This window comes from Leptodactylus fuscus, chromosome 7, assembly GCF_031893055.1.
Source record: "Leptodactylus fuscus isolate aLepFus1 chromosome 7, aLepFus1.hap2, whole genome shotgun sequence".
NCBI lineage: Eukaryota > Metazoa > Chordata > Amphibia > Anura > Leptodactylidae > Leptodactylus > Leptodactylus fuscus.
Genome location: NC_134271.1, coordinates 93,736,335 through 93,763,577, shown reverse-complemented (window position 1 = coordinate 93,763,577; position 27,243 = coordinate 93,736,335). Strand labels below are relative to the sequence as shown.

The 27,243-nt window shown below is 41.2% G+C and overlaps 1 protein-coding gene across 2 annotated transcripts in view; it reads right to left on the bottom strand.

The window, feature by feature from the left end:
* Positions 1–17,262, bottom strand: part of ERO1A (endoplasmic reticulum oxidoreductase 1 alpha) — a 33,341-nt gene extending 16,079 nt beyond the window's left edge. For both annotated transcript variants that reach the window (XM_075282536.1, XM_075282538.1), the window contains exons 1-7: positions 17,084–17,262; positions 15,862–15,981; positions 15,492–15,575; positions 14,542–14,580; positions 6,512–6,594; positions 4,375–4,451; positions 4,113–4,233 (exon numbers count right to left, since the gene is read on the bottom strand). In XM_075282536.1, coding sequence (XP_075138637.1) covers positions 4,113–4,233; positions 4,375–4,451; positions 6,512–6,594; positions 14,542–14,580; positions 15,492–15,575; positions 15,862–15,981; positions 17,084–17,212 — 653 coding nt within the window. In that variant the 5' untranslated portion in view covers positions 17,213–17,262. The remainder of the gene's footprint in view (positions 1–4,112; positions 4,234–4,374; positions 4,452–6,511; positions 6,595–14,541; positions 14,581–15,491; positions 15,576–15,861; positions 15,982–17,083) is intronic.
* Positions 17,263–27,243: the final 9,981 nt, after the last annotated feature.

Below are 27,243 nucleotides of genomic sequence, written 5' to 3'. Positions count from 1 at the left end.
CACCCAACCCAATGAAAGGGCAGCAAGCATTGAGAAATTATTCTGGACGTTTCTCAGGAAGCCTGCTGAATGAAATAGCAGAAGTTTCCAGCACAGCTAAGTGTTCGCTTTAGGTTTCATAGAACACAGTAATCGTGTGCAACACACACACACATACACTCAAAGAGAAAAAAAAAAAAAAAAAAAAGCGCAAGTAGCTTAATAAATGTGCCCCAATGTATGAAAGTAGCATAAGATAGTTGTCTTGGGACAGAAGTTAATGGCATACTGATATAACGTTATAACTGAGCCAAACATTGTGCTCAGCACTTTCCTGCTGCCACTTTGGTTATGTAGGCTAACCATATGCTACCAATATTTATCATGTAATAAGTACAAACTGTCAGTAGTGAATTCAATATAAGCCTAATCACAATACCCTGTACAGGTTACTCTATAGTTTCCAAATATGCTCCTTTCTCGGAAATCCTGTACTGCAATCCACATTCGGTCCCTTTTTAGGGAAGATGAGGCTGGTGGGGTCACTTTAGACAGATATATCTTGGGCAAATTGAAAACTAGAACAGTGCTTCTGGTGTCATGTGAAAGAGCGCAGTTCTACCTGTATTGTATCCAGAGGAATCTCCATTTTCAAGCATAGTTCAGATTGGCATATTTATATGCAGCTGCTCCCAGGGTCCCATGAAAGTTGGGTAATACAAATTGCTGAAGCAAAATCTATACATCAAGTTATACCACAAATAACTTTCTCAAAAGTCTGAGAAAGCTGGGTGATTTGCACAAAGTAAATGAAAACCTCTCTCTGCTAGAATTCCTGCCCTTGAGTGGTTTTGCTCCAGGGATATGGGTAATTATAGATTTTTTTAAAAAAAATATTAAAGTAAATTAAAAGTTAGGTGGGGGAGGGGGTTTGATTTAGGGGTTAATTCTTACTTTATCCTGGACAACCCCTTTAAGCATTTTATGTGATGGGTCCACTTTAAATCTGGTATTGTGTCACAAACCATGGCTGTAGCACATGTGGAATTATCTAGCCATATTCAAAATTTGTTGTTTTTTGTTACTTTTTAGGGGAGGGGGGAGAGATTCTTCATAGACTATGTTTTTTACAGTATGCAATCTTGGGATTTATAAGCAACAACAATATCAACAGGAATAACCTGGGGCTATTTTTGCACCTCCTGTTGATGGCAGGTTTTCATTACTTATGTTTGATTTGGACAGATGCCCTCCAGTTTTATGTTTATTTAAGCAGCCAAACAATATTAAAAGAAAAAAAAACAGAGCAGATTGCACACCCAACACGCTCAGATACACAGACATTCAATGTGGCATCAGATCTCTCTAAATCAGTTAAAGTGTACCCGGATCATCATAAAAACTTCACGCGCTATGTGAGATTTATACAGCAACCTCTGATTGCTGTTGCGAATAAGGGTACAGATGCTGCACATTTGGTGGAAATGCACCCACCACCGCCCCTTTCGGATAAGAGTGTGCAACCTCATTAAGAGGGTCACTAGGGTTACTCTGGATGATGCTGCAGTCCCTTTCCTTCTTTGTATGTTCCCATGCAAGATTCAAAAACATGTGCATAGGCGGATTATTTTCCTGTTGGTGTCGGCTAGATTGGTCATACCAAGGCTATGGAAGTCCCCTGCACCTTCTACTATGGCATCCTGGCTGCAGGAGGCTTTGTACATCCACCGAATGGAGGATCTGTTAGCTTTCTATCTACTATCTATTTTTTCTATCTACTTGATCCTCCAAATCTTCATTTAATACATGTACCCCCCTCGTGATTGCTACCCGGACTTTGTCTGCTAGGAACCAATGTTATCTTAGTGGTTTGTTTACTTGTGTTATTTATTTTACTTGATGCTCTGCTGGGACAGAGTGACACACGACCTGCTCCCCCGTTTTGCCCTTTCACTCCCACCTAACTGGTTTCTTTTTCCCTCCAGTTCCTACCTTACATACCCTTTCCCCCCTTTAGAACCATGTATATACTCTTCTTTACGGTAAAACCAATATAAACTTTTAATGAGAAAAAATTTTACGTGAAAATTAAAAAAACTTTTTAATATATCCTTAAGAAATCAGTTTCCTTCTCCATTTATTAAGAAGAGTTAAAGTGATAGCGGAGATAGGAAAGATGCTGTTTCTGCTGCAAAAGTCGCACTAATAGCTGCAGTTGCTACACTCTAGTATTCTGTAAGTGAGGGAACCGGTCTAATTACATAGAATAAGGGAGTAAATCAGATAACAGCCTTCAAATCTCCATAGTTCTGTGTGCAGCGGGCTACAGACTAGATGTAAACAAACATTCTAAGTGAAGCCAAGGAGGAAAGCAGCCTAATAACAAAACAGATTTTCTTAAAAAGGACCTTTCACGTCCTCATAGATGTGCAGTATTATATACGGACAGGCAACTAACTGTTGGATTCTTTCTCCGTATGCATCCTAGTGCTGGAGATATTGGTGGCATTAGTTTTGGCACCAAAATCTCCCCACTGTCAGAAAGAAGGGTCTTGCAGCTCAGCGTCATCACTGGGTTGTGAGAACTGTTCCCCCGACAGTGCAAGACTATGGAAGAGCTGCGATGACACTAAGCTTTAGGGCCACCCCTTCTAACAGGGCGCATACTGAGAAAGGCGACAGTGCCCTGAATTTAGTATATAATACCACACATCTAGGAGGGCATGAGAGGTCCTCTCAAATAAAGATATGGTACAAAGTTTCTTCTTTTGACATGTGCTATTCAGTTATGAAAAGTTGTGTTATAAATGGAGGTACAAATAAACATAGATTTCTAAAAAAACTAAGCACCTGGAGGATGACCTTAAAGTGGTCGTCCAACTGTGTTTTACTGACACCCTAACCTTATAAAGTCATAAGAGTGTGGTGTGTTTGTTTTCTATTACAGCATTCACCATTTGTGATATTATTAGGTTGGATGAGACCATAGCCAATATATCTATATTAGTTATCAGTTAGCTAGTTTTATACGTAAAATGGGGAAAGTGGGGGTAACAACCTTTTGTTATTCACTAGGCCTCTGGTCACCATGACAACCCCTTGTCTCTCTGTGATTGCATCAATGGGGATAGGGATGTAGTTAATAACACAAGGCACTGTATGGAGCTATAATGAAGTGCCCATAGCCTGCTACAGTCTCATACAGTGTTGCTCCAGAGATCGGAAATATTCTTGTCTATATGTAGATGCTATAGCCTGTACAGGCCTAATACTATTCATCATTAAAGGGGCTGTATCAGCAAAATTATGCTGTATGAGCCCCACATATGCCTGAATAGCCTTTAAAAAGGCTATTCAGGCACCGCTAATCTTATTTTAAACCCCCAGCCCCCGTTTTAAAATAATACCCTAAAAATGAATACGCAAATGATACTTACCCGTGCACGGTGGGCGGTCGTGCACTCTCCGACATCATCTTGCTATCATGCCTTCCTCTTCTTTCTTCTGCCAGCGACGCCCTCTCGTTCTGGCTCTTCCATGCCTTCATCTTCTGTTATTCCAGAATGAAGAGGTTCGCAAGTGTACTGCGCATGCAAGGGGAACTTAGAACTACTACAGAAATGGCCCCGGAGCGCGCACAGTAGCGCTCCAGAGGGAGCTATACTGCGCACGCGCAGGATTTGAAGCAAACCCGCCGGAAGAACAGAAGATCAAGGCGGGGAAGAGCCAGGCCTGAAGGGCATCACTGGAAGAAGAAAGAAGAGGAAGGCATGACAGCAAGATGACGTCGGACAGTGCACGACCACCCACCGTGCACGGGTAAGTATCATTTGCACATTCGTTTTTAGGGTATTATTTTAAAACGGGGGAGGGGGGTTAAAATAAGATTAGCGGTGCCTGAATAGCCTTTTTAAAGGCTATTCAGGCATATGTGGGGCTCATACAGCATAATTTTGCTGATAGAGCGCCTTTAAAGATTTGCTACAATTGAACCCATTCTAGGCCTAAAGTTTACTTACAGGTCATACCTTTTGCCATGTCAGAGAGAGTGATGGCCTTCCACTCAACATTAAACATGCCTCATACATACATATAATATACACACACACTCTTTTTGTTAAACGGTAACATACTTGAAACAGTTTTCCTCATAGATACTGTTCCAGACCTTCCAAGCGTCAGCTCCTTTGTAACCAGTGTAACGTTCAGGATTAATGAGCAAGTCAACGTATTCTGCATCTGGTGACTCCTCATCTGAAAAGAGACAAGACAAGTGGACAGCCATTCAACATTCACTTTACATTAGAGTGCAACACAGATCAAGTTTACAAATTATTATATTATATATTTCACTTAAGAAAACAATAAGAAACGCCCAAACTCCCTGTAACCTACCATCATGCTCACAGAAGTTATCATCTGTAGAATCGTCATGTTGATTCCATTGAAAGAAAGCCTCCTGGGCCGCTTCACTGTAAGAAGACACAGAAATGAAGATTTTATGCCTCACAGTACTGACATGCAGATTATATCTACTATATTTATCATGTACCATTGACCAGAAGTGATTCAGGGGCGTCCACAGCACATTTATCCAAAACAGAAGTGAAATATAGTCATCTTACAACACAATCTTTTAGTAGGCCCACTTGAAACTGAGGAATTAATCTGACTGTCTGGGATATCGCATTTCAGAGAACTGGTGCAGCTCAAAGAAAGAAATATTGGAGTCAGAAGTGGAAGGCTATGATCATGGAGGAGGTATAAAGTTTGGGCCCTTCGTGAAGAGCTTCCCAAAAAGTGATGTAAATAGTGTATAGAAAGAAATCACTACTGACAACTTCATATGAAAAGCTTGGGACTCTTCAGTACGGTCTTTTTCAATCACTGTACATTGTTCCCATCAGGAATATGACCCTGATGGAGGGGTATGTAACCCAACATCTTTATCAGTGGCCTCCATACAGTTTATAGATCAATGGAAGCTGTTGCCTGACTGGTTGGGTCACACAGCCTCCCATCAGTAGTCATGTTCTGAACAGGAACATTGTACTAAGTGAAGACTATACGGCTATGGGGGATTAGGGGGGCACTTCTCGTATTTCCGCCATTTGTCGTATTAACTTTAAGAAGAGCGACTTCCAGTAACATTTACAGCACTTACAGGAAAATCTTGATAAAGTAGCCAAACCGATATACGTAGAGCACAGGAAGGGTGGTAGACAGAGATGAAGAAGATAGGGAGGTATAGCACAGTGGAGAGCTTTGTGGGTGACAGTGGAAGGTTATTCCGTGTAGAGTAGTGGTTGGACAGAGGAGCCTGGTGCATTCAGAATAGGGGATAGTTCAGCCAGGGGAAGACACATTAGTTGCAAGTTACAGTAGGAGAGACCAGAATGACCCAGTGCTGCTGCTACAGTGAAAAAGGACAAACTCTAGAGATATTTGTGAGTTGCATCTCACATGAGCGTGCAGATCTGAGCCAAACATAATCTCAACACAGTGTGTGTCCTCCTTAGGTTTTAGTAGAGGATTCTACGTGTAACACAAGGAACTGTTTTTTGTTTTTGTTTTTTTTTAATCAGAACAACCCCATCAGGTGGCGGCATTGGCAATCAGCTAACTGCAGGACATACCACCAACGATACTATCCATGATACTGTGGACAAAACACATTACATACCCACCAGTCAAATGAGTGGATGCAACTCTTTGCAGTGGCTCTCTACTCTGACTAACCGAGTGAGTGTCCTTTGCCTATAGGACAATGAAACACTCAAAATAGAACAGCCCCTTTAAAGGCCCACGGTTTGGGGTTTTTTGTTTTTTTTTTTTTTAAATGGAACATGCTGCCTTTTCATACTAACATGTGTAAAAAGGGATTTCAAAATGAATCCCTTATATTAATTTTAAAGGGGTTTCTGGCCCTTTGATATTGATGTCATACCCAGGTGTTAGACCTCACTAATCCTAAGGATAGGACATCAAAATAATGAGAAAGTAAAAAAATCAATAAATAAATACAAACAACCTTTAACTTTTTGTTTTCACTTTATTGGTCCCAGAATGAGATAAATAAGCTTGTTTGCTCCAAAATAACAAGCGCCTCCTGCTGTGGTTCATAGAACCCATTACAAAATGAGAGCACCATACTCCTGAGAACACTGTATATAAGCTGCTGAGAACAGCTATGCAGAGAATGATGCAGGAAACAGACAGCGCTGTTCTCTATAGTGGCCATATCAGGTACTGCAAATGAGCTCCTATTTATTTTAATGGGAGCTAAGCTGCAGTGATGCAGTTCAGCCACTACATGTAGAGCGGAGTTGGCTGCTTCATTCTCTGTGCATCAGCTGCTGAGAACACCTAAATCACGCCAATGCTGGTAGTCAGATCCCCAAAAACCTGATATTGTAGCTTACCCTTAGGATAGAGCATCAATATTTCTAGCTGGGAAAACCCCTGTAAATGTAAGGGACTATCCTGGGTATAGCCCTTCACTGTAAGTAGGTCCTTCAAGATTCACACTTACCTCAAGGACTCATCCACTGCACCCAGTCTCTGCTCCTTCTCACACTCCAGTTCTCCATTGCCCATGTTTGCCGTTTCTGTATACTATAAAATACAATGGAAATCATATACTATTATTAACTCACAAAACAAATACCAGAATAGTACAGCTTCCAGTTAGTCAGCAGATTCTTAGGATTTATAGCAATAATGCTTCATATGTCATATACTGTATAGTAATTTGGGTTTCAGTTCCTCACTATTTCCAAGGTACTCCAAGGATTATTTCATGTACAATAACACCACCAAAGTACAATGGCCGGCATCACCCAGTTTAGTTAAAACCACATACCCAGGGGTGTCACTTTAAAAGCGTGCAGAAGAAGCAGTTGCTACCAGGCCTCAGAACACATAAAACATTGCACTAATCCAAATGGCACTGGGTAACTTCAAGCTATACCTCTGCCTACACCATAAAATACAATGACAAGCAATAGCCAAATGGTTTATTTGTTGGCTCCAAAAAAAAAACCAAAAAAACATATTGTATAAAAAAAAATAAAATTCATAAAGATGGAGCTGTAATGCAGAATAAAAAAAATACATCTTTTGGTTACTGTAGAAGCAGTGCTACAAGGTAAGGTCATTAGTTTGATACTGATTTTGTTGCTGACAAACTCCATTTAAGTAGCACAAGTCCCTCTCCTGTCCTGATAAAAGGGCTGGGCAATTACAACCCAAACCAAAATGCTGATTAATTGAACATTTTAACTTAATTACAATTAATGAATGATTATTTTAGGACACTCCCCATTTCACATGCCACACCCTCTATTAATACACCGTAACACTGAAACTTGGTTTCCGTTATTCTCATATCAGTGATCCTGACCGGATAGTGTACAGTTAGTGACATAGCCTTTAGATCAGTGGTTCTTAACCTTGTTTGAGGTCCCAAACCCACCAGTTTCATATTCACATTCACCGAACCCTTCTTTAGTGATAAATCAAATATGATTTTTTTCTAAATTCAAGACATAGGTATATGGTTTTTTTTTTTTTTTACTGGTACACAAAATGAACCGTGCATATGGCCTAGGGTTCGATTGAACCCTGGTTAAGAACCACTGCTTTAGACAATGCCAGTATGGGACAGGATAGCATGGATGCAAAATAATTGAAGTCAATTGACAGGAGCAAGTTCACATTGATTAATGGAGATGATTTTCAATGTCAATTATTTTCAGTTAATTGTCCAGCCCTACCGGATCGTTTCCTACAGTTTATCAGTGCAGGTAAAAATCACAATTGGCAGCATCAAAAATGTTCCAAGAACTCTGAGGTCAATGATATATAAACACAGCTAGAACACCAGGCATGGATGCAATGGCTCATAAACAACTGGCGGATAACCTGCAAACATGGATTAGGCTTTTCTTTATGGCTTTCCAAAATATTCATTAAATCTCCCTGGCACCAGCCTTGCCAATCCTATAATCTTTCTAGAACACCTCAAAATATCATGCAATGTACACTTTACACGACCTTCACAAATGTGATAAACCCTCTCCAAATAAAATGCAATGTTAGTGACCCAAAGCCACCTCTTATCCTGCTATGGTTAACCCCTACAGACCTATTAGGTACATAAAAGGTTTATGGTACAGAGGCAGTAGCTCAATCCAGCTCACAAGCATAAACAATAGCAAGACTGCATTGTGTGAATATATCCCAATAATAACAGTGCACCCTATTCTTTGGATTACAGCAGAAACAACATCAGAAGTTACATTTCCTATCCGATACCTCTTGGACAGTAATAACATTCACCCAGTTCAAAATCACCGCAGACGAAGTCACGGGTAAAAGCTAGTACTGCATAAAGTCTTTAGGTTCTGCAGCAGCCAATGTCAGAAAGCACTGGAAATTATCATATACACTGCTCAAAAAATAAAGGGAACACTCAAATAACACATCCTAGATCTTAATGAATGAAATATTCTCATTGACTATTTTGTTCTGTTGAATGTGATGACAACAAAATCACACAAAAATCATCAATGGAAATAATAAAAAAAAAAAAAAAAAAAAAAAAAAAAAAAAAAAAAAAAATCAGGCCTGGATTTGGAGTTACCCCCAAAATTAAAGTGGAAAAACACACTACAGGCTGATCCAACTTTGATGTAATGTCCTCAAAACATGTCAAAGTGAGGCTCAATAGTGTGTATGGCCTCCACATGCCTGTATGACCTCCCTACAACACCTGGGCATGCTGCTGATGAAGTTGAGGATGGTCTCCTGAGGGATCTCCTGCCAGACCTGGACTAAAGCATCTGCCAACTCCTGGACAGTCTATGGTGCAAAGTGACGTTGGTGGATGGAGCAAGGCTTGATGTCCCAGATGTGCTCAATCAGTTTCAGCTCTGGGGAATGGGCGGGCCAGTCCATAGCTTTAGTACCGTCATCTTGCAGGAACTGCTGACACACTCCAGCCACATGAGGTCTGGTATTGTCCTGCATTAGGAGGAACCTAGGGCCAACCACACCAGCATATGGTCTCACACAGGGTCTAAGGATCTCATCTCGGTACCTAATGGCTGTCAGGATACATCTGGTGAGCACATGGCTGTGCGGCCCTCCAAAGAAATGCCACCCCACACCATTACTGACCCACTGCCAAACCGGTCATGCTGAAGGATGTTGCAGGCAGCAGATTGCTCTACACGGAGGCTGTGCTATGTGTTAAATCCTACAGTGTGGCAAAAAACATCAGAAAGTGTATTTCTCTGAACCAGTAGTCATTGTTTGGAAGTCATACTGAAGTTTGCATAGGAAGGCATGGAGTCTTGATCTCCAGTTCATTGAAAAACAGTGCGAATTGGCAGGTTAGAACAGAGAAAACAAGGGTCAGCACCACAGCAAATTTCTGCAGCAGGAACTGAACTAAGTTTTTTGCCAAAGAACCACAAATATAGAAACAATGGGGGTCAAAAAAAAAAAAAAAAGTGATCCTTTAAATTGATGTCTGCTAGCTTTAAGATTTTGCTTAAAAGCCACAATAATAGAAAGTGTCAGAACTTTCTAATATACTTTGTGCATCAATGCTTCACCATTTTAAATATATCTGTTGCATACAAACTTTCATTTCTTTTAACACCAGAAACCTGACACAAAACGTCATTCCTGTACAGAAAGTGGAGAACAAATGCAAAGATAAAATGCAATGATGTAAATGTCAGTCATCAGACCCCATCTGCTGATACAGTATATAAGTCATTAGGAAAGTACAGGCTAACCACTATATGAGCGAGGAGGACGGCATTCATAATTCTGCTGGTTGGCGCTGATGCAAGATTCAAGTATAGATGCAAGAGTCCGTATACTCTAAAGCCTGCAGCTCTGCAAATAAGAGAGGCAATATACACTACTTATATGTAACCTCGCACAATAAAAAAAACGTACTCGTCATGTAATAGATTTAGTGACATCACCATGCTAAACTTAAAAAAAAAACAAAAAAACGCAAATATTAACCGAGGCAACCAGCCAGCCAACAGTTCCCTGTTATTTCCCTGTTGCGGTTCTATTGTACTTATTACTTATTAGTAATGTAAACTGCAGATGAAACAATTATAGACAAGTAGCCTGGGGCAAAGGTTTTGTGTCTGAAGGGGCCCCCCTCCCCCATCCCTAAGACACAGAAGAAGATTTATACTACATACTTCCCCATTAAAAAATACAATAAAATGAAGTCATTTTTCAGTTCTACTCAGTCCATTTCTTCGAGAGTTGGGTGACTATGTCCAGCTTCCATTGGGTGTTATCTAACTATCCTCAAAGCCTGAACTACAATTCTGCTTAGTTACAGAATATTACACAACCACTGTGATATCCATTCATACCTAGGTATGATGACAACCAATAGAAGCACCATCATCAACCGGGAGGAATTGATACAGAAAGTATATTGAAAAAAATTGTATAACCTTTTATTGTGCAAACAATAACATTTGTCTCTTAATATTGGTCTGAAAGTGGACAACCCCTTTAATATTCTCCATTATGAAACATGGGATGTATTGCTGCAAAACTAACTTGTGTAGCAACCTATGAGGGTGCCGTAATAGTAGCAATGCCGATATTCACTTAGCTTTTCTATGGAAACAACTCTAACTAGGTTGAATAAAACCAAGGGAAAAAGGAATAACTTTTGTTCACAGCTCAACCTATGTTTCTTTATAAGAAATAGATTTTTAACCCTTTGAGAGTGTAAATACACCATTTGTCAGATAGGAGCTGCTTTATATCCTCGCGCACACAAAGCATCTTTCATGATTCATCACATCATTTATATCAAGTTACAGAGCGCTCCCATGATGACCCCGGCTCTTATTTCTCTTTAGGCTCCATTGCGCAGACCAATTTCCCTCCAATTGAGCAAAGCTGTGCTGCAATTGCTTGCACAGCGGGTGTCCAAGAGTGTCACTATTCCGGGGAAAACAAAAGGGACATGGGTCCTTTCCTCCTTGTGATTGACAGGAGGTCAAACCTCACTGACCACTTTTATAACATCCTAGCAATACGCCAGTACTACATACTGGCTTAAAAAAAACAAAATTAGGATGTGATGTAACCCTACTGTACTACTGCTGCAGGTCGTGCAAGGCTCGTGTAGTGCAGACAGACTGGAGCCCTGGCCTATTGCAGCCAGTTAGATTCCACCAAAGCAAGCTAAAAAATATATAAGCTGGAAGATGACTGGTTGCTGTTAAACTTCTTTTCTGCACTAGACTTCTTACATAAAGCCTTATTTCATTTGGTAGGACTCATAACACTATACGTGACCCTCAGAATACTATACGTGACCCTCAGAATTAGGTTAGATTTACACATGTCATCCAGCACACAACTGGAAAATGTGTGCCATTTGTCCACATCCTGCTGTCACAAGACCATTTTATAGTACAATTTAGCAAAAAAAAAAAAAAATCTAAAATGTCAGACATATCACACACACAAGTCTCAGTTGCACAGCACTTCCATTGCATTCTTTTTTACTGCGATGAGACCGTGCTGACAGCATTAGATACAATCTTGTCTCATGACCAACGTCACTGTACACTCCTAGACTCATTATCAAGCTTTACCAGTTCTTATTAAGCTGTAAGGCGATATTTAAAAAAAATAAATAAATAAATCACAGTTTATGTAGACGCATCCCTTATCACAAGTACAGGCCGTGTCTTCTGCTGCAGATTACCAAGAGGAAGGAAGTTTTGCAGAGATAATTGTCTTTACAACATACAGGAAAAAAAAGCCCACATGGTTATGAAAGGCGCCATTATTAGAAGATATTGATCAGCATCTTTACAAATGGATCTTATCTGCCCTCAATGTTCTGCAGAAGCAAGCAAGCAAAGAAGACAAATACACAAAGTTGTCACAGCTACAGCAAACACACAAGCCAGGGGCACAACCTCTGCAAACATTCATTAACACAATGCTTACAAGGAGGACTCTGCCACACACTCCAAAATGTAATATATTCAACAGGGCACACAAGACGCTGGACTACAACCTGTGACTCTCAAAACTAGGAGTACCAGTATTATAATGAAATATACAAATATAAAAGCAGGAATAGTGTGGCAAGAACGGAGAGGAACCATTCAGAGAAGTGTTTGAGGCATTCTCACCCTCTCCCAATTTTCAGCCCCTACAAGACCATTCTAAAAGTCCAATAACCTTTTTACATCTGAGACTACATATTGCTGAAAATCTGTGTTTTTGTTGCAGATTTTGTAAGCAGAAGATAAGGAATGGGAAATATATAGCAAGCAGCTATACCTCTCCCTATTGCAAAATCCACTGTAAACTATTAATAACTTATTCTTAGACCCAGATGTTCCAGAGATCCGCTGCTGGAAGACACCACAGTGCTCCTGCGCCCTGCAGCCTCAGCTTTGTACCAGTGAGGTCACATTTTTCAGTCACAGCTGCAGCCCAGGCCTATTGAAGTGAATGTGGCTGAGTGGTAATACTTACACCTACAATATGTGTAACGTCAGTTAAGGGGCCACACACTGGTGGGGGTCCCAGCAGACACCCACTGATCAGATATTGATAACCTAAGTATTGATATACTAAGTCCAAGCCATTAATAGTTCAAGACACTGAAACTCTCCTTTAGACTAAGGCCCTCGCTGCAAAAATGCAACTTCTTATGTTGCAGATTTTTGCTGTAATTTTTATTTTTTTTTAGCCAAAGCCAGGAGTGGATTGAACAGAAGGTGGAAGTATAAGAACTTCCTATATACTTCCTATTCCTTTTGTAGCCATTGTTAGCTTTGGCTCAAAAAACACAGCAAAATCTGCAACAGAAAAAGCCGTGTTTCCACAATGTGGGGCCTTATTAAATCTATAGGGAAAACACAAGCATTTCCACAGGTAAAACTGATTTGTTGAATTTTTCAAAAATGCATGTGCTCTTGGAAACGTGACGTTCACACAGCTTTTCTTTTATCTCACAATATGTGGATGGTATTTTCCAGAATATCCTTCACTTTGCTACTACTGTTAAACGCATAGTTTTTTTCTGCTGCATTAGTGCAACATGGGGCCTTATGCCAGAGCATGCAGGAAATATTTCAGGACTTGGTGGGATTTCTTTGGCAAGGTGTACTATCATGCTGACAGCACAACACTATGTCACATCGTTCTTTTAATAAACCACACCACTTTTGTACCTCATTTACTGCCTCAACAAATCAGCACATAAAAGGATGATAAATCAAAACTGGTGCAAAGAATAGTTGCTCATGGCAAGCAGATTCCACCTCTCACTTTGGAACAATGACACAAGCAGATGCCATGGACATATGAACCACTTTCCTCTGCAAACAGAGATGCTGTCTTTCTCGTATGCAGCAGATTCGCAGTGAGAAATAATGTCCACCACTTGCACGCAGTCGTTTCCAGGTTACACATGTGGGTATTCACTTCTGATAACATTATTAGCTCGAAAATATGGCTGAAACAGCAGCTGCCTCATTTATCTGATGGGACGGAGAACACAGATTCTTTATTTTATAGGTTTCTGCTGAATCTCAACTAACTGCTGCTTTGGAACACGCCACAAAATCTTGCCCATACACAACTTAAAACCATTACATGGCAAATGGAGATCAGTAAGGCCCGGTTCATATCTGCGCTTGGGTTTCCATTCAAGGAGTCTGCTTAGGGACCCCCTCCCCGAAAGGAAACCTAATCTGCATTAAAAAAGCAGTTACTTCAGGAAACCCGCAGATCCTATAGATCAGGGATAGGGAACGTACAGCTCTCCAGCTGTTGCAAAACTACAACTCCCAGCATGCATACTTGCTCTACTGTTCTTGGAACTCCCATGGAAGTGAATGGAGCATGATGGGAGTTGTAGTTTCACAGCAGCTGGAGAGCCAAGGTTCCCTATCCCTGCTATAGACTATAAAGGGGTCCATGTGGTTTCCACTCGGTGTCCGACAAAATACGCTGAGAGAAAAGTGCTGCTTGCAGGACTTTTCTATCCGTATTTTTCATGCGGAGAGGGGAACAGAATGACCTGAACGTAGATGTGAACTGGGCCTTAGTCTAGCCATAATTGAATAATGGTTCCAGATTATCAAATATTCTGGATTATAACAGAAGTAACCTGCAAGAAGGGAGTACACTGCACATGCACCAAACCTCAGACATATACACAGTTAAACCAAAGGTGTATTTCTCCAGCTTCAGAGAACAGGAGCACTTGAGATGATAACAATGAGATTCATCAGGCTCATCTCTTAATAAAATTTTATATAATATATATATAAATTTTTGGTTGCAAATTTTGTAGATGGTTTAATGTCATAAACTGTCCTGACAGGTCCCCTTTAAAATCCGCAGTATATTGCAGATTTATGCTGGAAGCACTTGCCAGGCTTTAACAAAAAATAAAATCTTGATTTTCCGATGCCAGGTTAAAGGAATTTTACAGTTGTGGAAAGAAGAAAATAAAAAAATAGAAAAGCTCACCTTAAATCCGGGAGATTTTATGCCTGCTGGAACTGCATCCTAGGATACAATGCAGAGGAATAATATATAGTGAATAAGCAATAATATAGTTATCAATGAACATACATTATATTTTCTCAATTTCAGTTCTCATTAGAACCGAAACTTCTCTTCTCATCTCTTTGGTGTGTGCGTGTGTATATATACATCTGATTGGTAAGAGGGGTGATAAGATGAACAAACATTCCTGAATCCCCTTCTCTACAGTTACTGAAGGTTGCACAGGGGAATATATGACAGTCACAGGCTGCCCCATTTGTCCTGCTCTCACCTGCAGCCTTTCTCCATTCTCTTGCAGAGATATAGGATATAAAAGTTTTTCTTTCTGCCCTTACATTTTATCTCTGTATTGATCAAACATTGTGATGATGGGCTTTCATAGAATACAAAGATCTAATTTGTAACTTATATTTTACACGTAATACGTCCCAAGCAATGAATGACAGGGATACTAATCTTTAACGTTTGAGGCTGCACTACTGAAAATTCTAACAACATTACTGTCAGTTGTCACACATATCCGAATCAACATGTACACAGATATCCCAAAAAATAAATGCATGACTTTATAAGTTTGTTGTTTGATACAGGCCTAAGCGTCAAGTGAACCGTTTCTATCTTTACAGGTGTGTTTTTATGCACTCAGCTAATATAATCACCTGCAGGTCGGCCTTCTTCTCCAGCTGTTGCTATACTACAGGTCCCCATGGGATACTGTAAGCAAGGCAGCAGCTGGTAAGTGAAAGGTTTCCTACCCAGGAGTGAGTCAAGCAAATGGGATCTAGAAAACTTACAGTTTGTCAGCTGTTGTCATATATATTTAAGGGTTAGACAAGCCATTTGCAATTCCATTTGCAGTCAGACTGCAGGACAGGGCACACAAGGAATTACAGGCAGGCAGCAGTGCTTACCGTAGGACAAGGTTGCACAGCACAGTCTCTTATTCCACAATGGCTGTTATCTTTCCAGAAAGGACACGGTTTCTTCAGGTTTACCTAAAATCATAAGATACAATATTGGATTGACACGTAAAAGATTGCTATAACTCCAATATATGGCAATGAAAATGACACAAAGGAAGAAACTGTAGTAAAAGCACAACAAAGACATATCGTGCATGCAACTAAGTAGCAATGGAAGAAAATTCCTTTAAATCTGCAGCAATGAGACTCGAAAAGACATAATGTGGCTTCATGCACAAGCCAATGAGAAGACTGTAAATGTCCTAAATCTAGCCATTAAAATATAGCACTGCGAGATGGGGGGTCACATATGAATTACCTTGTAGTATCTGAAATAATCAGTTTCCAAAAGTTTTTGCAGTTTGGGAAATAGCATTTTGTTATTAAATTCGTCAATAGTTTCCACATCACACGTGCAGTCGTCTAGGTAGCCAGCAACCTAGAAGAGGAAAAAAAAAAATTCAAGTGTTATACAGTTGTTACAACTTTACAAGCAACTTGTAGGGAAAGGTTTAACAAGAAATGCCTAATATACTGGGGTTACCAGGACCACAACACTTCATTGGAGGGGCTGCTACGGGATGTCCACCATACGTTCACATCCCACCAAGGTTTTTAAAGAAAACTGTCTGTCTTCTTACAAAAACAGCCATACAAGGGTTGTATCAGTTACTGCCATTTCAGCTCCATTGAAATAAATCTTATATGACTAGGTTATCATACTACCAAGTGTAATCCAATGCTTGTGAGGGGTCAATAACATTATGGTAGATTGGATAGCTATGTCCACGTCTACACCAGAGCTTTACTTCATATTTGTTCATCATATAGAGAAAATATTGCACCATCCTGCAACTTTGGCGCCATTATCGTACTCTTATAGATTTCAAGAAAACTTCCAAGGCAAAACATATAAACAAAGGTGATGTAACTAGTGTGAAAGTCAGATCATGCGACTTAAGTGGACACGCAGGTCACATACGTATATTAGTACAGTAATAAAGAAGTCGGACTCTGCCATCTCATCAGAAGTATATCAAGAAATTACCAATGAAGATAGACATGATCAGAGGCTGCAATATAATACTATATACACATATCATCACCAGATAGATTCCGCTCCATATTACTAATGAAGACAGACATGATCAGGGGCTACAATATAATACTATATACACATACCATCACCAGATAAACCCCGCTCCATATAACCGATGAAGATAGACATGATCAGGGGCTACAATATAATACTATATACACATATCAACACCAGATAAACCCCGCTCCATATTACTAATGAAGACAGACATGATCAGGGGATGTTATAGTATACTATACACACATACCATCACCAGATAAACCCCGCTCTATGTTACCACTGAAGCTTATAGACGTGATCAGGGGCTACAATATACAATATACTATAGACACATCATCACCAGAAAACCCCCTCCATATTACCACTAAAAACAGACATGACCAGGGGCTGCACTCTCATACTATATACACATATCCTACCAGATAGACCCCCTCCATATTACCTTGCAGAAACAGCTGTGGGCAGCAGAGCCCGGCTGGTGCTGTTGGGCCTCCCATGGCAGCAGGCAGGACAGAGTGATGAGGAGGATGAGGGATCTCATGTCCACACTGAGTCCCTGCAGCAGCAACATCACAGAAAGCTCCAGCTGAACCCGGAAGAGGCCCTGAGCAGGGGGGCGGTCTCACGGTGACGTCACGCATGACGTAAACGTGTGCAACGACCGGTACGTGTCCATAAACACATAGACGCCACGCCCCGTCCTCTCCGCCGCTGCTGGGTGGGGACGAAGGAGGAGACAGAAGGAGGGGGAATCCTCTCATGACGGGAGGCCTTGCGTCATCGTATGGGAGCTTCACCAGAATGTCACCACAATAAAACAATGGTTCCTGGGAAGTAAACGCGTTGTACGTGTAAATCATAGGGCTGCTGCCTATAGGGCTCACGGACATTAAGAAATGAGTTGTACTAAAATATATTAGCAAAAACTGCCACACCTGTCCAATGGTTGTGTCTGGTATTACAGTTCAATTCTATTTACTGGTAGAATGCATAAGTGGTGGTTATTTTATCCAAACTTGCCAACTTTCCCGAAATGTCTTGAAGGCCGACATAAGAAGGGGTGACCTGACGTCCTGAGAGATTGGGCGAATCTCCAACACAATGCTCCTGCACCAGCTGGTCTGTTAGTGATAATATATGGAATATGGGCCAGTCACATTATAAAAAAAGAAGCCTGATCAGTACAGTTTATGTCCATGCCACAAGTAAGGGGGTAATACATCCCCAAAAGGGGTACAGGGAAGTTTCTAGACCACCTCCTGTTTTATTAAAATACCGTACACTTGGCCAAAGGCTGTGCTGTATACACAGTCAGTTTAGGGTGGTTTGCTTAGACGGCACAGATTGGAAAAGGACTGAACAACTTGAAGCAAACTCTGACCCCAGCCCACTACTCACCTGGCAAACATACCAACTCCGCCATTATCTCACCACCCTTGAGCCGACCAGGGAATTTGGGAAGGCATCCACTCCGTTCAAAACACTGCACACTTCAACCGGATCCATCTGACATGGCCAATCATATATAACATCCAGCACACCACCTAGGTACTATCAGGATTGGGAGGCTAAGCTGGCCATCACATTGACCCAGGTAGACTGTCTTTTTGTACTCTCATCCAGAGTTTAGGAGGCAGGGTGCAAGATCATGTCCAGATGATATAGAGTCCAAGCCCGCCTGCCCTCCCTGATGTCCTCAGTTTCCTCTATCTTCTGGCTATTACATCCACAATCACCGACCACCCATTGCCATTTTCCCTGGGCCTCTTTCTCCTCTACTTCATCACCATTCTTCTTTACACATAACAGATATCTGTGGTTCATCACCTCATCAATGCCACGTGTTCATGTGTCTCAGCTATGTGGTAGCAGTCTTCCACACAGCCAATGAGCCGGTAGTTCAGCAGGGTACAGAAAGGGCAGTGAATGGACAACCTTACTTCAAAATAATGAAGACTATCGATCACCGCATATGTTGTTATGTATCCAAGGTCTTCAGGGTGCACAGCCAATAAACTCCGGACCCGTTGAGCTCCAAATTCCAATGCAATGCAAGAAATCGGTCTGCACTCCTGCTGTTCCCTTAAAATTTTATCTTTAATGTATCATATTAAAACTTGATATACATGGCAGGCATATATCAAATTTTAATATGATACATTAAAGATAAAATTTTAAGGGAACAGCAGGAGTGCGGACCGATTTCTTTCGCATTGCATTGGACAACCTTACTGCTTCTGTCCATGGCACAGATGAACAATTGCTGAAGACCTGGTTGGCCTGATTTATGCTCCTCAAGTGTACACTTGCTTAGGATGGGTCATTGAACCTGCAGTCAGAGGAAGGAGGATGCCCGGCTGCTCTTTTTGGGTCTTCATAAGTATAATACTGCATGTGGGAAGGGGGACGACTGTGGATCATATAATACTGTGTTGGGGGGAGGGTACTGTGGAGCATATAATACTGTGGGAGGGGGCTACTGTGGAGCTACAGTGGCAACTTGGCACATCCTGCCCAGGGATCCATAAATTGAAGACTACTGCCGCCACTGGAAGCAGAGGCCCACAGAGAGCTGAGGTGAGAGGGCGCAGATGAGTTGAAACCATGGTGAATAGTATGAATAAATAGTTCAATGCAAGTATGGTGAAGCAGTGAGCAATCTGCTCCCTGCTTGACCATTCTGCCCGTTTCGGGAGCTATAGGCGCAATGTAATGAGGTTGTGTCTGAAGCCACCAGAAATAGAAGAGAAGAACCACAAGGGAACAAGGAGAGGTGAGTATTAGTTTTTTTATGTTTTTTTTTATACCAGGAGAAGGACACAATATTGTGGGGGCAATTGCAGGAGGGAATTCAACTGTGGGGGCAGATGGAGGGGGGACATTAAATGGGGGGGGGCAACTAGAGGGTGTATTAGACAGCGGAAGTAGCTTAAAGGGGACATTAAACTGAGGGTGCATCAGGAGAGGGACTTTATACTATGGGGGCAATTGGAGAGGGACATTATAATGTTGGGGCGTATCATATTAGGGTGATTGTAGGGGCGTTATACTGTGTGGGGACACAAAGGGAAATAGATGGGAATGGTGGGGTTAAATTTGTATGAGCACACACCGCACCAAACATCCTTCTTTCTGTCCTGTTGGGGAGTATGCATTTACATTTTGTACAGTTCTGCGGAATACGTTGGCGCTATATAAACAAATTTGTTATTATCCTTTAGTGAATAGCAGTGTCAGACAGGATAACATGGATACAAAATAACTGAAATAATCATGTCAGCAAGTTCACGTTGATTATTTGAGATCACTTCTGGTCTCTGTTATTTTGCGATTACTTTCCCAATCCTAACTTTATGGGACACAGCAGTGGTCTGTAGCACTGTGGCTGTGTGGGAGGGAAACGGGTCTATTTCACTTTTTGGTTTAATAAAAGTAAACTCACTCAGACTTCTGTATATGCAGAGTATCTGACCTGGATACACTGCAGTTTAGTGACTGTGGGAAGGTCATAACTTCCTCATCAGAACTTTGCACGTTCCCAGCGTAGCTGAACTGAAAAGTGTAGATAATACTGGTAAATAATAGTGTTGAAGCATGTGAATCATCCATGTGTTGCCTGATGCAGCTGACTCAAGGCTTTTGCATACGTGTAGGATTCCTGTCTACCTTAATCTACAAACAGTGATTACTCCTGTAGTCAGCCCTTATGTCTCTTCAGGGTATACAGGACAGTTTCTTGCACTAGTCCTCTCACCAATGCTGATTATGGAGTATATAGTGTTGTGCAGCGCGTTGAGACTGTATCATACACAATAGTGTTAGATACATTGGGTCAGCATACAGTATGACATTTAGATAAACCCACTCAGCAGACATTATACATAACAGTCTTAGAAACACTGACTAACCAGATAGCACTATGTGATAATCTTAGATACAATGGCGTCAAAATCTGGTCCAAAAAACTCTGTCTGAACCCGGCCTTATTGTGGTGCTTATTTCTGATGTAGACACACCTCTTTTTAAATGTACACATGTTAGTGTAGATGCGACTTTTTTGGCCATGTGTCCTTTGCCCCTTTTATGTTCAGAAGTGTGCTATTGCTAAAAAAAAAAAAAAAAAAAAAAAAAATATACACAATTGCCCCTTTTTAATGCTTTCTAACCTAATTGGCTCTTGAAAAGGAATCTCCATTTAGGCCTCGCCCTTTACTTGCCAAAAGCAAAAGTGGTGAGAGCAGCATAATAGGGTGAAAAAAAGGTGCAAATGCTTCCTAAATGAAGTGTAGAGTAGAAAAAATACCTCGAAAAGGCACAATATACACCCAAAAAGTTGTAAGTAGCTTATTAAATGTGCCCCACTCACAGCAAATTTAGGCTGAATTCACACAAGGTTTTTTGGACCAGATTTTGACACAGAATGCGCCTCAGAATCCGGTCCAAAAAAACGCCTCCCATTGACTGGGGCCTAATCCGGAGCGGAATGCAGTAACTGTAGGAATGCCGCAACAGTCACGGGTAGCCGTGGGAGGCGTTTATTGGACCAGATTCTGAGGCAGATTCCCGCGTCAAAATCCAGTACAAAAAACCCAGTGTGAATTCACCCTTATTAAGACTGGAATTTTACGTGCTAGTCTTAACAAAGGCCTAGCTGCGCTGGGCTCAGCGGCAAAGAAACTATTGCACATGAGGAAGGACGTAGTCTGATGCCCGAAACACGTTGTGTGAGTTTGTTATTAATAAAGCCATATTTATCAACCAAGCAAGGGGAGCGCAGTTCCTTACCACCAGATTTTTCACCGAATCTGAGTTACTGGTCCTTTTTCTTGCCTTTCTAAATAACATTTTATGAAAAAATTTATATTTACCCATATGATGTGACCACCCCAGGGACATTTGCTGGTTATCTGGTGACGATCTGTTTCCTTGTTTCCGGAAGCAGAACGTCCACTCCATTGTACTTACCTCTCTTCTTCCTTCCAGGCTTCTTCCTGCGGGACAGCTTTTCCCTGTTTTCTGACTGCCGCTGCGTGCTATAGACCCAGCTGTGCTCTGTGCTGCGATAATCCACCTCTACTGCGCAGGCATGGGAGCAGCATCAGAGACCTGCACAGTAGAGGTGGATTATGGGCTACAGAGCAGCGCTGGGTCTATAGCACGCGCCGGCATTCAGAAAAGAAGGAGGGGCCGTCCCGCAGGAGGAAGACTGGAACAAGAGGTAATTATTATTATTATTATTTATATAGCACCATTAATTACATGGTACTGAATATTTGAGGGTTTACTTACAGTACAAAAGATATACAAAACAAATATAATACTAACAATGACCAAATGGCACAGAGGGATAGAGGGTCCTGTTCGCAAGGGCTTACAGTCTATGAGGGGAGAGGGATAGAGACAGTAGGTGAGTGGAGAGACTGTACAGATGGTGGTGTGGTGACGGTAGCATCATTGGAGGTTGTAGGCCTTCCTGAATAGGAGAGTATTCAGGGCCTTCTTGAGCTTGTGATTGTGGGGGTCAGTCTTATGTGTCTTGGTAAGGAGTTTCAGAGTATGGGAAATGCACGGGAGAAATCTTGGAGATAGTTGTAGGTAGAGCAGATAACAGCAGAGCCACATAGGTAAGTACAGATATATAATGGGGTAAGGGGTTAAGCTGAGTGGGTAGGGAAGGGCTGGTAGTTGTAAAGGAGGGGAGGGATACAGGAAGGGGGGGGGGTTGTAAGGTGAGAGGAAATTAATGTGAAAGTTACAAAGAAAGAAGCTGAACCAGTAAACAAATGCAGAAGATAATGGGATCTTCCAGAGACACCCAGAAATCACCTAAAACACTGCTAGAGGTATATGGGTGCATTTATTAACTTATTAATAGCACTAACAGACATTTTTTTTATTAAAAAAAAAAAAACCTAAACATTTTTTGTCCAGTAAACCTCTTGGATACTCAGGTCATTAGCTTGCACACACCACTGCACACATTCAGTTTGGTTTCCCTGAAGCTGAATACAGGACAATTAATTATAAGTGAAGCTAATAGGTGAAAACTGCCCCCGGGATAAAGTGGAAGTAAAAGAAACAGAGGTGGTTACAGATGACCCCCCATTAGTTATTTACGTATGCTTAGCAAATAGCTAAATGCTGCAAACAGAATCTACCGAACTTACATCTCCATGATTTTCAGAAAATGACATTTGTTGATCTCAGGGTTGTGCTGGCCCTTTAAGTGAACTCAGTCCACCAGATGCTTACAGAACAGGCTACACATTTCTCAGGGGTCGATTACATATTTAGGTTGTACCCCATCAATGCTAGACAAAAGCCTGAAGTGGGCATCCTCACCACTTCCTTTACTTCCATGTAGACTATTTAGCCTAACATTATACCACTTATTAGTTAGCTTAGTGTCAGTCATAAAATGCACCAAACTTATGGTGCAAGCCCTGTAATAAATGTGGAGCACAGCATATTAGACTGGGTTCACACCAAAGCTTCTGCTATGTTTTGGGATACCGATTCCTTTTCCCTCGACGAGTCTCCTCTTTGAGACAATTTTTCCCTTTCCACTGGGCGGACCAGGCCTTGAAATACCTTGGAGTCTTACCATGGACTTGAGAGACCTTCTTCAAACTAACTTTCAGTTGGATGAGTAGCAACTCCATCATTTTGTAAATTCTGTCCCTCCCTCTGCGGACTTTAGGATGGACTCGGCATAGGCGTGGGTCTCCTACACCACTCCCTCACTGCCATATACAAACTATTGATCAAACCTCTGCCTGAGGCTGTTCCTCCTTTATGTTGAAGTGGGAGACAGACCTCAACTTATCTCTCACACAGGTACAGAGAGCGCGTGTGTTCCATCTCATTCATGAAACCTTAGCTCCCGCTACCAGGAAACAAGCTTTAAAATTTTATTTGGGTAGAATCATATCCCCTCAAAATTGAATGCCATGTTTTCACAAGTTACACCAACATGTTGATGATGCCAAGTGGAAGAGGAAATTATGCTTCATGTCTTTTGGTCATGTGACGTTCTCTCCCCATTTTGGGATGTTTTTAAGAAAATCAACTTCCAGGTTACTGACAAATCCCATCAACTTGGGCCCTGCTCTGTTCTTTCTCCATCATTGTGAGACTGTGGTGTGAACTTATCAAACACTCACTGCTTAGATTCCTGATCCTTATGGCCTGGGCTCGCATCCCGCAGTTTTGGAAGTGAGTGGAACCTCCTCTTCTCTCCATGTAGATCCTGAAAGTCAATGAGCTTATGTGCTTGGAAAACATAACCTCTTTCCTACATGACACCGTTGAAGTCTTTAATAAAACCTACTGGTACTATTGGTTGGAGTTCCAGCATTCTGGAGAATACCAAATGCTTCTCGGGTCTGCGCCCCATGTGCGGAACTGATAAACGATACTCTGAACCGTATAATTACTGCTTCTTTACACATCTGAGCCTTTCCCATGTAGTTATACCTGGCAGTGCACAGAGACCTGATGCCCCTATCATTGGTTGGCTCTGGCCACATGGCCTTCTGGGTTATTACCCAGACATTATTAACAGATCTCAACATCTTCCATCCACCCCTTTCTTTTTCTTTCTTCCTATTCTCCTCCTCTGTTCTGTTTCTCTTAGATATCTTCTATCTTGTCCTTCCTCTCATTACTCTATTGCTGTCTCTACCCGTCCTCTCTTACCTTCTTCAATCCAAGCTGGTTGCCTATTGCAGATTCAGTCTTCCCAGCCTGGTGCAGGGATACAATTTTGTTTCTGGTGTCCTTTGACAGCTCTTTGGTCTTCACCATAGTGGAATTTGGAGTTTGACTGTTTGAGGGTGTGCACAGGTGTCTTTTTATACTGATAACAAGTTTAAACAGGTGCCATTACTACAGGTAATGAGTGGAGGAAAGAGGAGACTCTTAAAGAAGAAGTTACAGGTCTGTGAGAGCCAGAAATCTCGATTGTTTGTAGGTGACCAAATACTTATTTTCCACCATAATTTGCAAATAAATTCTTACAAAATCAGACAATGTGATTTTCTGGATTTGTTTTCTCATTTTGTCTCTCATAGTTGAGGTCTACCTATGATGTAAATTACAGACGCCTCTCATCTTTTTAAGTGGTGGAACTTGCACTATTGGTGACTGACTAAATACTTTTTTGCCCCACTGTATATATTTATACTGAAACATCCACCTATATAAGTTCTTGGCATCTGTTGCTGTGTATTCTGTGTCTTCTCAAAGTGAAACTGCTTGCCGGCAAAAACCGTATTGTTTTATTGTCACTAGCAAATCCCATCCACACTTGGCAGAAAAAATATGCGCAGCAGAAATGCTGCAATTTGCAAAACTGTCGCGAATTTGGAAATTGCAACATGTCAATTATACCTCTGTGGACTTTTGTGAGAAACACTGCTTGGAAACACGCCGATGAATTATCACCGCATTTTTTCCCGCAACACTTTTTTGCTGTGGCCCACTATGTGGGGCCTTAACCTAACTTGGGTTCCATGTTACATCTAGAAATATCCATAATTTTGTCATATTTGTAGCTCTAGTTAAAAAAAAGTTATATTTTTGATATATGTATTTGTATTATTCGTATTTCTGACCCATCACACGATATATGACCCCCTTTTTCTGGCCAATCACATGGTATATGACCTCCTTTTTTTTAGCCCCTCCACATGGTATGGGGTTCCTGCAATGAAAAGTGGAGGTAGAGTTTCAGCTTTCCACCAGATTAGTAGCTCATTGGCCACAGACGCAATGGGGTCAATTGGCCGAGTGTTTTGCGCCGCAGGGTGAAGCTGTGGTAAGATCTAGCAGGGCAGCTTTTTTTAGTGTCCTGAAATTAGTTCCAAATTGTGTTCTGTGAACTTACTCTTAGGGCTTATACGTAACAGGCAGAAAAAGTGATGCAGGAGACTTAATTTTTTAAGCCATTCATTGATACCTGTTTATGGGCTTGCCAGCAGAGTGCAGGACTGAAAATGAGCATATAACTAGATCATATGTGTGTTAAGTCGAGCCATTGTTTGACACATAATTATTGCTTTACTAAGGTGTAGTTAAAGTGACCCTCCCTCTAGTACTGCACGCTTATACAGTATGTCACATTTACACAGTCAACCTCTGAGGACTGATATGTCTTTGAGGTTATTTGATCAATGAATGATCATCTTAAGACCTAGGGTACATTCACACAGTGTACGTTTGAGGTAGGAAAATCTGATACTGAATCTGTCTTCAAAATCAGTTCTAGATTTGGATGTAGATTTCAAAGTGCAAACTGATTTTATCATATCCTTTGCTCTTTTCAAGTGCAAGTATCATTTTTTTTGCAGCATAGGTTTCAGATGGAATATCGGCACCAAAATAAGCGTAAAGAATATTCTGTGTGAACATACTGGAACATACTGGAAATCATTTGGCTTCAGTATGGTGTGCCCGGTAAACCACCACTAGACAATGAACAAACAGACAATATACCCCTATCATATAATAAACTGATATTTTGCTACATTGTAAATTACTTTTCCAGGTGAAATCATCCCCATCCTACTAAAGTTATACCAAATGAGTATTTGCAGTGACCTAAACTGGGAATCCAAGCTTAGCTGGGAATAAAAGTACATAAATTATATAATATATATATATATATATATATATATATATATGTATATACACACACACTGTATATATATATATATATATATATATATATATATATGTATATACACACACACTGTATATATATATATATATATATATATATATATACACATACACACACACACACACACACACACACACACTGTAACGCTCGAGCACCCTCTAGTGGAAATTGTTGGTCTTGTTGGAACCTGCATAAGGAAGAGTTCTCCAAAGATAGAACGTGAGGAAAGAAGCAAAAGAAAATGTACTTGAGTCATGCAAATGAGTTGGAGGCACCAGTAGTGGTGACGAGAAGTATCTGAAAATACACTAAGGCCAGGGCTCCACATAGCGTAAACAGTCTTACAGTCACTGCAAGGTGGATGGGATTCTAGAAAATCCAATCTGCACCTTGTGAAAAAATGTGCACTGCGGACATGCTGCAATTTACAAAACCGTTGCAGTGTTGGATTTTGCAGCATGTCAATTATACCTGCAGAAACGCCAGCAGTATTCCTATACAGGTAGATATAATTGAAACAAAGTCCGGGAAGAGACTTTCTGTGAAAAGCGCTGGGGGAAAAACCATGATGTGTAGCTGCCACAATTTTTTCGCACTGCTCTCTGGCCAGATTTTTGCTCTGGCCTGCTACGTGGGGCCTTAGCCTAAGAGCACATTCACACGACCAAGTTTCACCTGTGAAACTCACTCCGTGAGTCGGATGGATTTGCTGACTTGCACCTTATGCAGGGAGAGGGATTCCTAGCAGTACTGCTATCAATGCTGCTAGGAGTCTTCACTTCCGAGCGACATACTGTCTTGTATGAATTAGTATGGGATGGTTTGTTGCTGGGAGGCAGGGACTCCCACTAATCTTATACTGATGGACACACCTAATAGGCCCTGCAAGACACTCCTTAGAAATAATCACATGACTGGCA